This window comes from Toxotes jaculatrix, chromosome 9 (assembly GCF_017976425.1).
Source record: "Toxotes jaculatrix isolate fToxJac2 chromosome 9, fToxJac2.pri, whole genome shotgun sequence".
NCBI lineage: Eukaryota > Metazoa > Chordata > Actinopteri > Toxotidae > Toxotes > Toxotes jaculatrix.
Genome location: NC_054402.1, coordinates 28,612,426 through 28,629,269, shown reverse-complemented (window position 1 = coordinate 28,629,269; position 16,844 = coordinate 28,612,426). Strand labels below are relative to the sequence as shown.

Here is a 16,844-nt window from a genome sequence, read left to right as displayed (position 1 = left end):
ATATTAACATTGTATTATATTGTGTACAGCCTTTAAATATAAAGGTGCACGGACAAAGTGCGCCACCTGTTAACAATACCAGCTAAAGCAGTAATGATTCTGAATGTGGGGACAAGAAGAACAAGGAGGTCATTAGAGCAATGCTAAGATGCTAACATTAGGCTACAGCCCCACATATGTGATTACTGCCTAATAACCACAGGTACTAGCCGTTAAAACAATGTTTTCCATGACTGATTGAGTGTCGCCACTTCCTGTGGAGTTTCATTTTTTTTTTGCCAGTGACCAACAGGCAAATCAAAACTTTGTTGACTAAGGCTCTTCCCATCAACTAATGTTTGCTTGACTATTAGGGGGCTACCATAGGTGTCATATCATCACATTACTGCATTAATGTGGTGACTAGAACTGCAATCATTAGTCAATTAACTGATTTGTCAATCCACAAAAAGATTAATTGCAAGTGTTTTGATAAATCAAGTAATCAGTGCATCAATTGTTAAGAAAGAAAAACCAAAAATTGTCTGGCTCCAAGTTCTCCAGTGTGATTATTTGCTGGTTTTCTTAGTTGTCTACTATTGGAAACTGAATAATTTGGAGGGGTTGTACTGTTATTTAGACAAATCAAGAAATCTGAAGACAGTCTTCACCTCCTTATGAAAATCTTTCAATTCAATTCACTTTATTGGTACCTTCGGTGGACAAAATGGTACTGTAATCAATAATGATACTAATGGTTAGTTGTAGCCCTAGTGGTGACCACTGCAGCTCTAAGTACTTATATCTGGATCATAAGTCTGTTGAATAGGCTTATCAGTTTCATTAAGCAGTGAAAGAACAGTTCACATTCCTCAAGTTGAGTCAGAAACACTCACATCCATAATTGCACATCATTTGGCTGAGACTGAGTTGGCACCAAGTACATAAACAGGAAGTGGGCCACAAATCTGCAATGCTTTCTCCAATCTGGATCTGAATTTCAGTGTCCTCGCATTGTACGTGTCAGCATTGTACTTCTAAACCAGATTCTACAACAAGCAAATGTAAAACATTTGCTGGTTTTAGCTACAAAATGAAAAGATCGGCTGCTTTACAGCAGGGGAGAGAAAATATGTATAATAAGACTTTTGTCAATACAAGACATTTTATTGAGGAAACTGAATTCGATGCTTTTTTTTAGACTTTTCAAAACCTGCAGACCCCCTGATAATGCAAGAGTCAAACATAACTTGGGCTTGAAGGGGCTGACCTTGGAATCAGTAGTCTGACAACAAAAGAAGTCTGATCACAAAGTGGACTTGCTTGGTATCCCCAAACCTTTCAGCCACATCTCATGGTCTAAGCAGATACAGCTGAGACTGATTTGATTATGTCAGACAGGTGACATGATTAAAAACAAAATCATCTCCATGACAACAGAGCAACTCCATCCACCAGGATGTGGCTGAAAGCCTGAGAAACACAAGTGACTGGAACTTTTGATTAGAGCTGTCGATAAAATCGATTCTCCTATTCTCATTTTATTTTGTAAGGATTGATACGTACTTGCTCGCATATGAACTCGCGTCATTGAATTCACGCATGCGCGTGGTGTGAAGCTACCAAACAATCAACATGGCGTCAGTACGCAGTGTTTACTGTCCGACGTAATTTAGTAATGCCCAAGTTTGCACTTTTTTATTTTTAACGTTAACTAAGCATTGCTTACTGTCCGACGATGTTCATTGTTTGGTAGCTTCACACCACGCGCGCATGCGTGAATTCCATGACGCGAATTCGTACGTGAGCACATACGTATCAATCCTTACAAAATAAAAGGAGAATAGGAGAATCGATTTTATCGACACAGCTCAAGTTTTTGGTTTTTGTGTTCTTGATGGAGCTGTACTAAGCAGACATATTTTCCATCAATACATACACAAACATATATATACATATGCGTGTATATACACATATACACACACAAACATTTTTTAAAGCTTTTTGTTCATTGCCACACTGATTCCTGAATGTATTATTTACATCGAGCTAGTTTAGTAACAGTTAGCCTGGTCAGCCTGTTAATCTCAACACATAAACCAGACAGCTGTTAATTTGTCCAAATGGTGGCCAGTTTCCCACTAGCAGTGAATAAATCCTTTGCATTTAATAGCACCAGTGACTGGTAATAGTATAGCTTTTCGCTAACTGCTAACTGTTGCTGTCTGTCCATCTGTTGGACAGACAGCCATCTATTTAACTTAACTTACTTAACTTTAATAAAACAGTCCTTCAATTAAGTAGATTAAGTTTTACATAATTTGATTTATTTAACAGGGGACCTCAATTCTGGCCTATGGCCTACTGACCTCTAACATATATATATATATAATTCTTTTATTCTTAAGACCAAGAACAGCAGCAAATCTCCACATTTGAGAACCTGGGGTGAAAATGTCTTGTTAAAAAAAAAACCTGCTGATTAATTTTCTGTCAATCGACTAACTTATTTATCTCAGCAGCTCTGCTCAACATTAGTAAATGTTAAAAGACTCGGACCAGATCAGGTAGGTAGAATAAACCTGATCAAGATACTGGATATATAAAACCCATCCCATGTCAAGATACACCAGGTCTCAGAAATACCCCACTTTACCCCCTGGACATACTGGAACTGTTTCCTAAAATGTATATACGATATACACAACTGAAGTCAGCAAGCAAAATAAAACTAAGCAGGGTCCAGGCCAGAAATTTACTGATTTACTGACTACTGATTTACAGTGCTTCTGGTGGTCGGAAGCTGCAGATGAACTTCAGTAGTTTGTTCGTCCCTCCTTCCACAACAGATCCACTTTTAACTCCAGGGAAATTATTCAAAAACACTGTGGGACACTATACTAATCACTCATGAAAGGACAGCTGGGATGCAGACTATATTTTATGAACACAGGACTCATTTTTAACTTAGGACTCGTTTTAACGTAGGCCTACTAGGCTAAATGTGCACTTCAAAGCTATGTTATGCAGTAAAATTAAATATACCATGGTTAGTAGTTTATGACCAATCCATTCATATATTAACTGTACTGTTATTTCTGTACGTATCAGCTGGTCAACACAGGGAAAGTATTTCAGCACATGTCATAAATGGCATGTTTCTTGAGCGAGAAAATAAAATAAAGAGAGTGCAATGCTTTAGTTGGGGCTTAAGGTAACAATAACCAAGAGGTGGCTGTAACACCTAAAGCCACTTTCTTCTGACTGCAGTAATCCATGCTGAGCTGCTAAACCCCAGCTACAATCCATGATCTGTGGCAGCTAACACCAGATGCAAAGACTCCTGACGACTGAATAAAGCTGATTACTTTTAAATAACAAACACAAACTGGGTATCAAATTTCCATTTTAACAACAAAGACACTTAATTTTGGTAGTGCAAACGGACTGGACTGCCTGACAGAGAGCTGAAGACTACCCTCTTATATCCATACAGTGGCTTTTTTTTTAATGTAACTGGTCTTATGAAGTATGTACATAGCTTGACTCTTTACCCTGCCAATATATCACAATTGCAGGTACTAACCAGTGAGTGTTAACAGTTTTAATTTAAATAAAATGAAAATCATTGAGAATGTCAACTGTAGCTATAAACTCTGTACAAAAAAATGAAGTAAGAATAAAGCTTCACGGTTGCTGTTTCACCTGTCATATCAAACAGGCAACCTGACAATGGTAGTTCAGACATTAGCTAGCAGGAACAGCAGCATTAACTCTTACTACTGACGCTTTCTCGCGTCTATAGCTTTAAAAACGTCTGTAAACGTGTATTTGTTCACATCGATGCAGCATGCTAACCATGGACGGAATATGACACAATGGGCCACTGGACACAGACAGGTAAAAGGCCCCACACCCATCCTACATAAGACCCTCAGACTGAAAGAGACACAAAACACCTACAACCGTTAAGTTGTTTGGTATCATTTTGTGTCTCTTTTGGATTGTTTTGTGTCTCTTTGTGGTTGTTTGCTTCTCCTCACGGTAGTTTTGTCTCTGTGTGGTCACATTTTGTCTTTCAGCTGAGCTCTATGGCTTTAAATCAAGAAATGCTAACAACAACTTCAAACAGAGGCTCTGGCCCAGCGGCCCGGTCCCCTGACCTCTCGGGCCCCTGTGCTTGTGCCTGGTCGGCCGGTTCAGTTATCCTTCCATGATGCTAACCCAGTCACATCTTATTTGTTTACATTAGACAGCTAGGCCTGCTAATGTTAGCTCCCTAGCTGCCGTGAAAGAGCCGTAAGCTGCGAACTTGAACATACACAGAGTCGGCTGTGCAGTGTGAAACGCCCCTGACGTGTTGTATTATTGTGTTTTATTAAGCAGCTGACTGGCTGGCTCCGTACAAAGCCTGGGACAAATGTGCTAATTGACGGTGTAGACGGCGCTAGTTAGAAAGACGACCTCCTCGGTGTTTTACAGCAGGGACAAACAGTACACATCTCAGAGCAGAGCGTGTTCCCAACGGGAAAACGGCTCTTAAATCCGTCTGTAGAGAGGACCTGGTCTGTGCTGATGTACCGTCATCCGGACTGCTGGGCCCTCAGTACTACAACAGCTTGCTACACCCATCCCCTGAATCAGCCCATCTTACCTGCTCATCAAATCTAGTAATCACGGCCTGGACCCACTCCACGGGTTTGTGAGCCGCCATGGCCGGGTGGAGGGACACCGCAGCGCTGTGCTGGCTAATCCAAGGTGGCAGGCCGGAGCTGACACGCTTATTTCTGCATGAAAATCTGCCCTGAATCGACGGGAGAGGACCACAGGGGCGAATATTTTTCCCTTTCTGTAGGATTCACCATGCCACCGCCATGACACACCACCGGAAGTCTTCTTCAGAGAAACTAGTGGGAGGTATGGGAGACCAGGCTCAAGTTGGTTGCAGTAACAAACACCACTTCCTGGGGCGATCTTCAAAATAATGACATCCACCGACCAAACGTTTGTCCAGTCAATGACCACATTAAGCACATGTAGAAGGTCAAATCTGTACATGTTCAAAGAAATCCCACTGGTTCTGTTAAAATGTTGTTTTACTGTATTTCTAGCTCATTGTGCAGTTTATAGCATCCTACGCCTGCCTGTAAAGCAGCTAAAACTGTGAAGTGGGCGTTAAAACATCTGGACTCACAGGCATAACCCGACATGGTGTTATTATATGTTGTGCTCAACCATCCACAACACATATTTTCTCGTGATTTTATTTTTGCGTTTTATTTTGAAGTTGGATTTTCCTCATTTCCACCACAAATGTCGCCAACTCCTGCCCATCGTCAGGTCGTTTGACGCGCATGCGTCAAATAGGGTCAGGCTTATGTTTTCAGTCCTGAGAATGATGTTTTTATTTTCATTAATAAGCCAGAGCTCCTTCTAAATGTTAACAAAAACCGATGCCCACAGTCTGTAGACTTCACTCGGGCATAAATCTCAGTCCTTAATCTATAGGATGACTAAGAAGTGAATGTTCTGTGGCACCAAGCACAGAAGCACATTGTCTCTCTAAAGTTCTCTGAAGGCGAAGACAAAGAAAAAAAGCACACTGTAAAACGTTTGCTAATTTAATACATTTCACACAGTGACTCACGGTGAATAAGGTGAAGGCAGCAAGCACAGTTAATAAAATCCAGCATGCTGACCATCTGGAAAGGGAGCTGTGGATGGATTAAGGCAGTGGGCTGAGAGTGGAGGAGCTTTTTAAAAAAATAAAATCTACTGCAAATAATTTTCCGAAGAAAAGAACAGAGACAAAACACAAAAGAAGTAAAAGGAAAAATGAAAACAGAGTGAAGATGATTATTAGTCATTTGTAGAATTTCACAGAATGTTAAATCCTCACAAAGTGTCCAGTACGTTGGAGCCAACAAATCACAGTTTTTGTGGTTTCACAATGTTCCTCAGTGAGTATTGATTGATTTCAATGGATCGTCTGTAACTCCAAGCTCTGCTTACGTGACTCAGCCTAAGTATTACCACAGTGTCCCTCTTGCCTATTCTTGTATTACACTGCAGGGCCCACACCTACAAATCTTCCTCTCCTACTTCCTGTGCTCTCTCACCCATAGAATTTATTATTACCCCCCCCCCCCCCCCCCCCCCCCCCAAATCATAACAGAAGGTATCTCAGAGCACTTTTCATATAGACCAGAGGCCTGTACCACAAAGCAGGTTCAGGATTCACTGAGATCACCTGTACTACGAAGCAGGTTATCAACTGGATTTATCCATCTGGCTACGAGCTCGTTCATGTGAAAGAGGCTGAGTGTTACTTATCAGAATCAGAATCAGAATCAGAATCAGGTTTAATCGCCAAGTACGCAAACACATACAAGGAATTTTTTGCCGGCAGTTGTTGTCTCTCTAGTATATAAAATATAAAAATATTTTCAAATATACAAATATACAAATATGTAATGTACATGAAAAGCAGCATCATTAGATTCATGAATAAAGTACTTAATATGATATGAAAAGAAATGGTGATACATGCAGGTAAATTCAGTTACAGCAACATGCAAAACTAATGGTCAACAAGATCAAATGTAAACAGTTTGATCACATGACTAGAATAGAAAAACACTAGAAATAATTTGCAATTGAGTCAGATTGAGGATACAATGTTCTTACTGAAATAGTAACAGATTATTATGAGCACGTGAAGCAGGTAAAGAAAAGTTAACATAATGTCAGACTGTTTCTGCTGCCAAAGCAGAGAGGAGAGAAGTAGTTCATGTCTGATGAGGTCAATCTGACTGAAATAATTCATTATTATTATTATTACATTTGTAATCATGGGAAACAGTGTGAGGATATTCAGAAGGTTTAGTTTTAATGAACAGTCATGATCACAGAGAGATATTATTTTGAGCTGCAGTGATGGAATCAGGATTTCTGTCATGGACAAGTTTTTCTGCGTTTTTTTGAGACAGGATGTGTCTGATGTTTGTAATGTGACATAGGTGAAATAAGGCAGTCCTTGAAGTTTGTTTTATGTGGTTGTTAAAGAACAAATCCTGATCAAAGATAACTCTTAAGTTACCACCTTAAGATTTCCTAAGTCCCATGTCCCATGTGCAGCATACTCATAATCAGTTGCATTTCTTACGATTGCTCTGTATATCATCATTAATCCTGTCACTTCCTACCAGACATCAGAAGACATCAATGATTTTCTCACACTTTGTAACTGTCCTCTCTCCATGTTGCCTCCATGTCATTCTCTCCTCAAACCAGACACTCAGGAATTTGACTGTTCATACAGCTGGGAGCAAAAAAGGAAGTATCACCAGAACAGAGACACAGGGGATGTAACTACAAAATAAAACAGGAACTACCAAACACACACAAAATTAGAGTCTCTAAGGGGGCTGATCACGGCTACCTGAGGTCCTGCTGTGAGGCTTTCTTTTTAAAACTCTCTTTTAGGACTTTCTTTTAAGACCACATAACTTTGACTTTGCCACTGAAATGATAAAATCCCATTCCTCTATATATGTCACTGTTTTGTCTAACGCCTGCTGGAGTTGCTCGTGTACCTGGTCTAAATTTAGACCTCTTTTCCATGTGGCCCGATCATCAGCAAACACTGACACACCAAAACCATTCTCCACTTTACAAAAACTATCATTGATCGTTAAACTAAATAGAACTGGGCTGATTAGTCTTCCCTGGAGCGTTCACAGGACATAGCCCCACCTATTCTTACTTGAATAATACAATCTCTCAAAAAGTTCTTGATTCAGTTTAGCATCCTACCTCGTACCTCACTATCATACAATTTTATCACCAAACCCTCCTCCCCAAAAATATCAACTGCGTTCTCAATGTCAAGACATACGCCCACAGCTATTTGCTAAAGTCTAACACTAGTGTGAAGCCCATGGTGGATCGTTCATTCTTTTTGCACACGTCCAAGCTGCCATGTTACTCTGATTAATGCTAACATCTGCTCTTGTGCCAGACCATCCAGATGCTGAAATAACTGGGACCCTGGCCTGTCCCATCCAGGTATTGTGTCTCTCCCTTTCTGAATGGCTGCTTGGGTTCTTGCAGTGAAAAGAGGGTATTCAGTACATTTTAATGATCATAATTATCATCTCTAGTGTGAAGTTCTCACTCGTCAACTTCTCCCTCTTTTTTGTTTGCTAAGCTTAAGTCCTTCGGGCTTTGCACTGGTTAAACACTTTAGCTAGCATGTATGCTTCAGCTTAGTCGTCAGCTGCCTCCCATCCCTCAGGCTGTAAAAGTGGTGTTGAAGATGTCCCGTACAGCTCTGCTGTTTAATGCACCAAAGCCCATTTCTTCCTAAGCTTTCTTTGCTGCACAGCCAGTATCAGAGATCAGATGCTGACTGGTCACAGGAACATCTGAAATGAAGATCAAAATAAACTTTGGCAGCATTCTGAAATGTCTTCACTGTGACTTTATTAGGAGCAAACAAAATATCAAAAAACATGGCAATGTTACTATACTACACAGAGTTACAAGAATGACACCAATTTATACATTTTTTACACAATAAGAAAAAAACTATCATATACAACTGCCTGAATAGGAAGAGTTACATTTCTTTAGAAAGACAGACTAAGGGTCCAAATGACCTGTGATATCAGAGATATCAGTTACTGTTTTCACATCACAGAAAGGAACTTAAATCCTGTGTTTCATTAAGTCCACAAGGTTCAGCTGTGTTCAATTCATAAATCCAAAACCCCCGGCCTCTGAACTGGTTAATCAAATTACCCTTCTTGCACTCTGTCACACTCTTTCAGTGCCAGTAAATCCGAGGGAAGTAGCCGACCCATGGTTTTTCTTTAGCAATGGTATAACCCGTGTTTCTATTTCTTATGCTCAGCAATTCTCAGTTTGAGATTGTGTTTAGTCTGGCCTGCGTACATTCTTTTTCATCACATTTCTTTCCCGAATGAGGGTGATTAAATTTGAGCTGTGTGCATATTTCCACATCTATAATTTCCATACACTTGTTGAGAAAGCCAGTTGGTTTGATAACTATATCTCTGACATTTCTGCAACTCTTGAAGTGATTCAAACTTGGGTCAAATTCTAAGATTTAGCATAGACGCTGTACAATACTCACTATAAATACTAAAGTCATTGTGTTTTCCATCTGTTTAATGGGCACATTCAGTAATTCTTCCCAGTGTTTCGGCTGGCTTTTGCAATTGCTCGATCAACCTTGAGATGTTTCTTTAGCCTTAGTTTGATAACCTCTACCAGATCTATTAGGCTGTTATTAGGCTGCTAACAAGCTCATATCCCTCCTTGCGACTCCACACACTCTATACCAACCATGAAAAGGGGCTGACACTGTTCTGACAGCAACAACTCACTGGCTCCCAGACAGGGGAGCAGCCAGGTTAGCTGATCATGAAATGTGTTTTTGGTCATTAGCAGCTAACAGTGAATGGAACACACACTCTGTATATGATACTTTCCTCATGAGGCCATGAATCTGGACATTCAGAGCTCCTGGCATCATATGTTCCTCTTCTTCACCTGCTGTACCTGGTTTCTTTTTCATGGACAACAATCTTTGTCCTTGCAGCGACTATCAGGGCCTTAATGATCTCGCTGTCCAAACAGGTGCCCTCTTCCCCTCATATTTACTTCATTTGAACTGATGTAGGGTGCCACTATCCACACCAAACTCAACCTCAGAAATGCTTATTGTCTTGGTGGCCACTGTGAGTATCTTGTCGTACTTTTTGGTTTCTGTGATGTTCCATCTGTCTTGTCCCTGGTGACTGTAACCAGTTGCAAAGGTTTTTGGGTTTTGCTAACTTTTATAGAAGATTAATCAGGAACTGCAGGCTGTCCTTAAAATAGCAAGGTGCACACAGGTGTTTCAAGGAACCTGTGGAGGAGTGGAGACAGAGTTAGAAAGATGGAGGACCTGGACTATGACCACACAGCTGTGAGACTTAACTCCTGTCAAGCTAGATGGGTGCTGTTTTTCAATCAGTAAGGAAGACTTACAGGAACACAAAAACAACAGGCAAGTCCACATGAACACAGGGAAGCAAACACTGAAACAAACTCAGGAACCCACACAGACAAACTGACCAAAGAGACAGTGGAACACAGTCCCTAACCCTAACCCTCACCCTTCAAGACATAAGAGGTAATTGGTAACAGGTGACACACATTTGTGCCGGGCAGAAAATCACAAAAGGGAGGGAAAAACACAAGGACAGGAAATAACTTTGGAACAGAGACACAAGGGATTTAACTGCCAAAACAAAACAGGAAATACAAAACAGAAGACAAAAGCCAGAACAAGAGTCGCTATGGGGGCTCATCATGACTCCACCCTATTCCAGCAACCTGTGTGTGTCAGAGCTGGGGCATCTGTGAGTCATCTGCGTAGCAGTGAAAAGAAAGGTGGTGTTTTTGAATGTGACCAAAGAGATGCATGTAAACAGAGAACAGAACCAGACACTGGAGATTCTGTTGTTTAAGTATCAAGAGGAGCAGTTTAATCAAGCAAATGAAAATGAAACAGAACCTATTTTACAAAAGGTTCTGTTTCATTAAATCATTAGCACAGGCCCGTCACCTTCAGGAGGTCACTGAGGTCATGTCCTCTGTTGCTGTCTCTGGAGATAAAGTTTGTAATCGACACTTGGTTGCTCCTGATAACCCTGGCTTTTTGCTGTTTATTTATTTCAGCACTCAGTAGTCTGGGGGCAGTGAAAATGGGAACTGAAACAGTTATCAATCATCATCATTTTATTTGTGTCACCTCCTCTGCTGGATGTCAGTTTCATGTGTGACACGTGACACTCCGATTTTTAGTAAACGGACGCTGCAAGGGCTCAGAAGTAACTGGACACTTTGAGTACTAAAAATACGTGTGGCAGCTGTGTGTTGTTTCAACATGACTTGGTACACAAAGAGCTCACACATGGCTCAGAGATCAGTGAGAGCTGCTGTTTACTATGAGATTTTACTGTACTTTAATATTACACATGAAAATTTAGGTCATCACAACCAGAGACCAGAGTTCAGTGGTGTCCAATATTACCTGATTACTGTTTTATGACCAAGACACATACTTTATAAGTGAACTCATCACAGACTGTGACAAATAAGAAACACATAAATGTGCAGAGATCAAGAATTCTGAAACACTATACGCCAAACTTTTTTTAAAAAAAAATTCATTTATTGAACTGAAATAACACCATTGCAAATCAGTTAAGGCACCTTGTTATGTCTGCACAGATGTCATGAATGACTCAAAGGCATGGTTATCAATAACTTAATGGACACATTCACATTAAAGGTGAAGAAATTGAGGCGTGTTTGAACGTTCTGGACTGAGGAGAACACGTTCTACGACCACATTCGATCACATACCAGAGCACTGCCAAGTGAGGGCCATCTGCAGTCTCAGACAAGACTTGAAATATTCCCAACGGCACCAAGTCCCAACAGGAAAACAGGTTCTGACCGTTCACCAGTTGAGACTTTCTGATGAACACCTCTGGCAACACCTGGCAGGCTGTGCAGGAGTCCTTTGGTTTGTCTGATATTGCATCATTTTGTAAGACATCAACGTGAATCCATCTGCTGCTGTAAATGAGCGGGTCGTCCTCATTTGTCTGAAGGCACAGAGGAGAAACTGCAACTCTGCTCAGCTGGACTTCTTCTGTCTGCAGCTCCAATCCCGCTTAAAGCAAACTAACACACTCTCTGGAGGAGGCTTTCATTAAGACAAATGGTAGGCAGGTCTCTGGCCCACCGGTCACTACAGAGGGACGGCTGTCACATGATGGGGGGGTAATCCTTTGGGTATAGCCACTGTCAGTCCGTCAAAGCCCAGTCACTTTAGGAGTTCATGTCTCTGGTGTAGAACTGTGATAGCTACTCAATAGCACCGGGCCTGGTGGCCACGTACACAAAGACCACGATGAGCAGGACCACTACAGCCAGCGTAGGCAGGACCACAGTGGCCACCTGCTGCCGGGCCTCCTGCATGGCCTGCTTCCGCTCCTTCTTGTCCTTGGATGTTTCTTTCTTAGGTTTGCCTTTGAGCTGCCTCATGATGTCTCTGCAGCCGTTTGCTCTCTGTCTTCACTCACAAGGAACCTGACAGAGACAAACATTTCATACTCAGTCGGCTTTCAAGCCAGGTTATAAACAGCAGAGCAGCACACAGGAGAATGTTTTCATATTCTTATGTTGTGTGTCACAAACCTGTTGTAATATCATCTGTTCATAAGGTGGGATGTGTTTGTCAGATCACTAGCATAAAATAGTGTTTCATTCATAAAAATGACACCCAGGAGCAGACTGAACAAGAGTTTCTGAGGGGTATTCCACAAAGCATGGTTAACCTAGACTGGCACAAAACCCTTGACTTTCAACCTCAGATGAGTTCCAAAAAGTAGGTTTTGAATTATTTTTCACTTTTGTAAAAGACACCACCTAGTGGCCCATGTGAACCAATTTTGTACAGAACCTCAGTGTGGCACAGAAAACCACTGGTCCAATTTTAATGTTAATCAGACCAACCTAGGTAGATTAGACCCAGGTAGGAAGATTATTCCTTCTTTACTTCCTTTGTATGAGTCCTTTCTTCATAACTTGGCCTATGTAGAGTATTAAAAACTCTTTGATCATGAGAATACACAAATGATACGTGCAAATATTCATGCAGATCGTTCTTACAGCCTAAGTGCAATCTGGAAAAACTATTTTAGCATATTTCATGGTTTTGTAACGAAAGCGCCACCTAAAGGTTGATTAGCACCACATTCTGTACAGAGCCTCAGTGGGTCCTGAGGAACGACTGGACCAAGTTTCATGTTAATGGGAGTGACTGTGGTCAAATTGAACCAATGACAAAATGTGCAAAAATGGGGTATTCTTGTCTGTTTAGCCTTAATTGAGGTAAATTTCTATCACAGTTCAGTGGGCGTGCTGAAAAGGATTCAGCTCTGTGGAATGTATGGGTGAATTATTTAGAAATGTAGATTTTTGTAATAAGCCACGCCCACTTTAATCAGTCATTACTAAATGTATGCATCGACTTGAGTCATGACCCCCAAATAGTGGAAATTTCATATGAATCCATGCAGCCAATTACAATAGAAATTTTTCATATTTGTGGCGCCCCCTAGAGGTGAACTCAACATCCTTTAAAACATAAGCTTAATGAGAACTGTATGTGTCTTCGATTTCAGGTTGATATCTCAACGCGTTGATAAGTAATTGCAAATTTTTGAAAATGACCTCTTGATTTAAAAAAAAAAAACTTAGCTTGTAAAACAGCAAAGGAACTGATGTAATGAAATTCATGTAATAACTTTTGATCATGAGAGTGAGAGACTGTATGTGCAGAGTTTAAAAAAAAAACAAAACAGACATGAAAAGTGTTAAAGTCTCATCGAGTGACCTCTTCAAAGTGTAGGAGAGGACAACAAGCAGAGGACAGTGTGTCAGTGATAAAGAGGACTAAGACAGGCTCTGCTGTATGGTGCTTTTCAGTGTGAAGCTTATGATGTGGAGAAACTCTACAGGTGACCCCTGCTCATCTTTGCTGATGAACTTGTTTGGCATCATGGTTGAAACTGATATTGGTCCAGTACATGCTGGACAGTACATATTACCAAAAGAGCACTGATATCTGATGAATATTCAAATCTGTATCTACAAAGAGGAATCAGGATGGATTAAGCGGTAGAAAATGAATGAATGAAGGAACCATGCTTTTAAAATGTCTCAACTGATGAAACAATTATCTCAACAGTTGCTGGTTAATGTTCTGTTGACCGTCTAACTGAACATTCAACTAATCATTGCAGCTCTATTCTAATCATACGCAGTGTGTGTATATAGTAAAATAAACCCCACCCCCCAGCAATGTCTGTCAGTTGGTGGTTTTACCTTGTGGCTCCAGTTGTGTGATGATTTTAAAAACCTTCGTCTCCTTCATATGAATCTGCCTATCTCACGGGTTGATGGTCTGTCTATGAGCTTCTGGCTCCTGAGGATGAGTCTGATGAAAAGTCTTTGGTGAGACCAGGTTGTACAGGTGATTCTGCTCCACTGGTTTCAGGTCCTCCACTGCCTCGCCTGGGCTGCAGCAGCCGGTGAGCTACAGTGTTTCCACACTCTGCTTTTAAGAAGCAGCACTGATCCTGATTACCTGATCAATACTGTCCACCTCCATTTGTACTGGTCAGCTTGGTTAACTGATAGATCAATAGCACAGCAACAGGTGGAGCTGACAGTGAAATGTACACACATCATTACAGTTTTAATATTTCTTTTTTTTTTTTCTTACAGTCAAATAAAAAACAACAGCCCTACTACACATACACAGAGCTGCAACAGCTGCAATGATTAGATGAATTGATTAGACAATTGACAGAAGGATAAATCAGCAAGTATTTTGATAATCGATTCATTGTTTCAAGTTATTTTTTGAGAAAAAGAAAAGTCAAGTTAAGTCAGTACTTATATAGCTCATAACAGAAGTTGAACCTGTTCAAGCTTCTAGGAAAGTTCTAGAAACTTCTGAACCCCTGAAGCAAACTCCACAACCGGTGAGACCTGTGAGGAGATCTCAAACACCACAGCAGACACCACACACACACTACACTCAACACAGATCTGTTCATATGTTCCCGGAGTAACTTCAGAAAGTTAGTTTCTGGTGTCATGTGTTAGTTAAACCTACTGCATGTGTGTGTGGGGGGGCTACAACCACCAACACCTACAACAACCTGAAGCACCACAGCACACAGCATCACTGTACATCTGCAGATAACAGCAGTCTACATGTAAACACACTCATACTGTACTTCAGTGCTAACACACAAAGTCCTCATACTGCTGACAGGACAAACAGCCGCTCCTGTAGTCCGGTAAACACAGTATCGTGAAGTTAATTTCCAGGCCCAGCGGCAGTGTGTCACCCTATTCCCACACCGATAAGGCAGAAACTTTACCAGCACACTGCGGGGCGTTGCACACGCACACACACACACAGCGTCCCGCTGTGTAGGCCAGTCAGTCCGGGAGCCTCATGGCTGCTCCCTGTCTCCTCAGGCACTGCACTAAGCTGCCGAGGAAGTGTATCCGGCGGGTCCTCGTGCTAGTTAGCACGTACTAACTTTGGGAAAGGTGAGCTAAAGCACAGACAGAAATACCGCTGACGGTTCAATAAGTGAGAAAGGCACGGAGGGTTATCTTACAGCTGAGTCAGAGTGCTGAGAAGTTAGCTTCGGCCCGCTCCTCCGCCGCGTCTCCTGAAACCGTCCGGAGTGTTACAGCATAAAGTACAGCAAGTTAGACACGCTATGATCCTCACGGAGCTCGACGTGGCAGACAGCTGAGGAGCCGCTGCAGGACCACTGTCAAGTTCACTGATAGGGCAACACGGGCACTTCCGGCTGTACCCTCCAGAATAAAACGATGAACATAGGCAGTCTGTGCAGCCAGGCTCTGCGCTAACAACCCACCTGTTCCGAAGTGATTTTCTTTTTTTTTTAACTGTCTTAGTTTAGCAGACGTGGATTAAACGTTCGTTTTGTTTTTTTCAGACAGTACCTAACCTAACTAGACAGCTAAACAGTCAACACAGCTTAGTATATAAGGCAATAGGCAACGTTTCAGGTAACTCTTACCACCGTCCCAATCAGCAGTGTGTATCAGTGTGAGTCAGAACTTCTCAGATTTATCTGCTGTTCGTTTGTAAAACTGTACATAGATTAGTTTAAACTAGCTACACCTCCAACAGCTACAACAGTAATATTTCATAAGTGTTCTTTTTTAAGTACTTGTGTTATTTATATGTGTGCCTTTAAGCCGAGATTCTCTGAAAAACTTCGTTATGCTTGCAGAATGACAATAAAAACTCTTGAATCTTGAATCTTGAATGACACACTGATGCTTCTAATAATGTCATGTATAATAACATATCAGTCAGACAGACCACTTTTACTTTAATACTTAAAATGCATTTTGCTGCTAATACCTATATACTTTTACTGAAGTAGGCCTTTCTGTGCTGTATTAGGCACCAAAGGTGTCAGGGTCCCTGACTCAGGGATCTAATTATTTTTGCTTTTATAGAGAGAGTTGGTTTTTGACTCAAATCTAACATTTAAGCAACGTGAAAAAAAACAAAACAAACAAAAAAAACCCCTCAAACATCATTAAATTCAACAAATTTTCATTATATGAGATGTTTTCTGACTCTCGAGTCAGCAAAAGCTTATATGCATGCAATGTTATTTACTCACATAACTTATACACTTGGTCGCATACAACAGAGAGCATTACCCATCAAGTCTCTCTTCAAGAAAACAAAGCCTCCACGTTTTCATCATTGTAATATCCTGAGTAAGTATAACATTTTAGACTTGGACCGTTATCAGACATTTTTGGATGTCTTTATTTTTACCACTAAAGGATTTTATACATTAAAAGAAAAATGGTGGTGGTGTCTGTTAGTCGTGGACTGCACTGCCAGCTTACATCAGGAACTGAGACAATTACTCAACCTTTAAATAAATTCTGAAACATTGGTTGAAAACAAACCAGTCATGTACCCATGTGTAAATGACTTTCTCATCTGATGCCTGTTCATGATGGCCTTTTGTCTGTTTTGTGTTTTACCGTTTATTGTAGCTGGTCTTCATGGTTCAGTGTAATATGTCTACATGTTTGATGTTATGTGTATAAATGTTTGGTATGATGTCCGATTGTTTCTGTGGTACCTGCCTGCTTTAGGACTACGGATTAAATTTAGCTATTGTGTTAATTCTGGCATA

At 40.9% G+C, this 16,844-nt stretch overlaps 1 protein-coding gene and 1 long non-coding RNA gene across 4 annotated transcripts in view; both read right to left on the bottom strand.

Moving 5' to 3' along the window:
- nf1a (neurofibromin 1a) overlaps positions 1–4,817 on the bottom strand; it is a 64,434-nt gene extending 59,617 nt beyond the window's left edge. For all 3 annotated transcript variants that reach the window (XM_041045516.1, XM_041045518.1, XM_041045517.1), the window contains exon 1: positions 4,634–4,817. In XM_041045516.1, the coding sequence (XP_040901450.1) occupies positions 4,634–4,693 (60 nt within the window). In that variant the 5' untranslated portion in view covers positions 4,694–4,817. The remainder of the gene's footprint in view (positions 1–4,633) is intronic.
- Positions 4,818–12,116: 7,299 nt separating this feature from the next.
- LOC121186751 lies at positions 12,117–15,410 on the bottom strand. The gene is made up of 3 exons (XR_005894544.1): positions 15,264–15,410; positions 13,951–14,062; positions 12,117–12,150 (listed from the first exon to the last, which is right to left on the bottom strand). It is a non-coding gene; the product is annotated as an uncharacterized LOC121186751 (long non-coding RNA).
- Between the last annotated feature and the right edge of the window lie 1,434 nt (positions 15,411–16,844).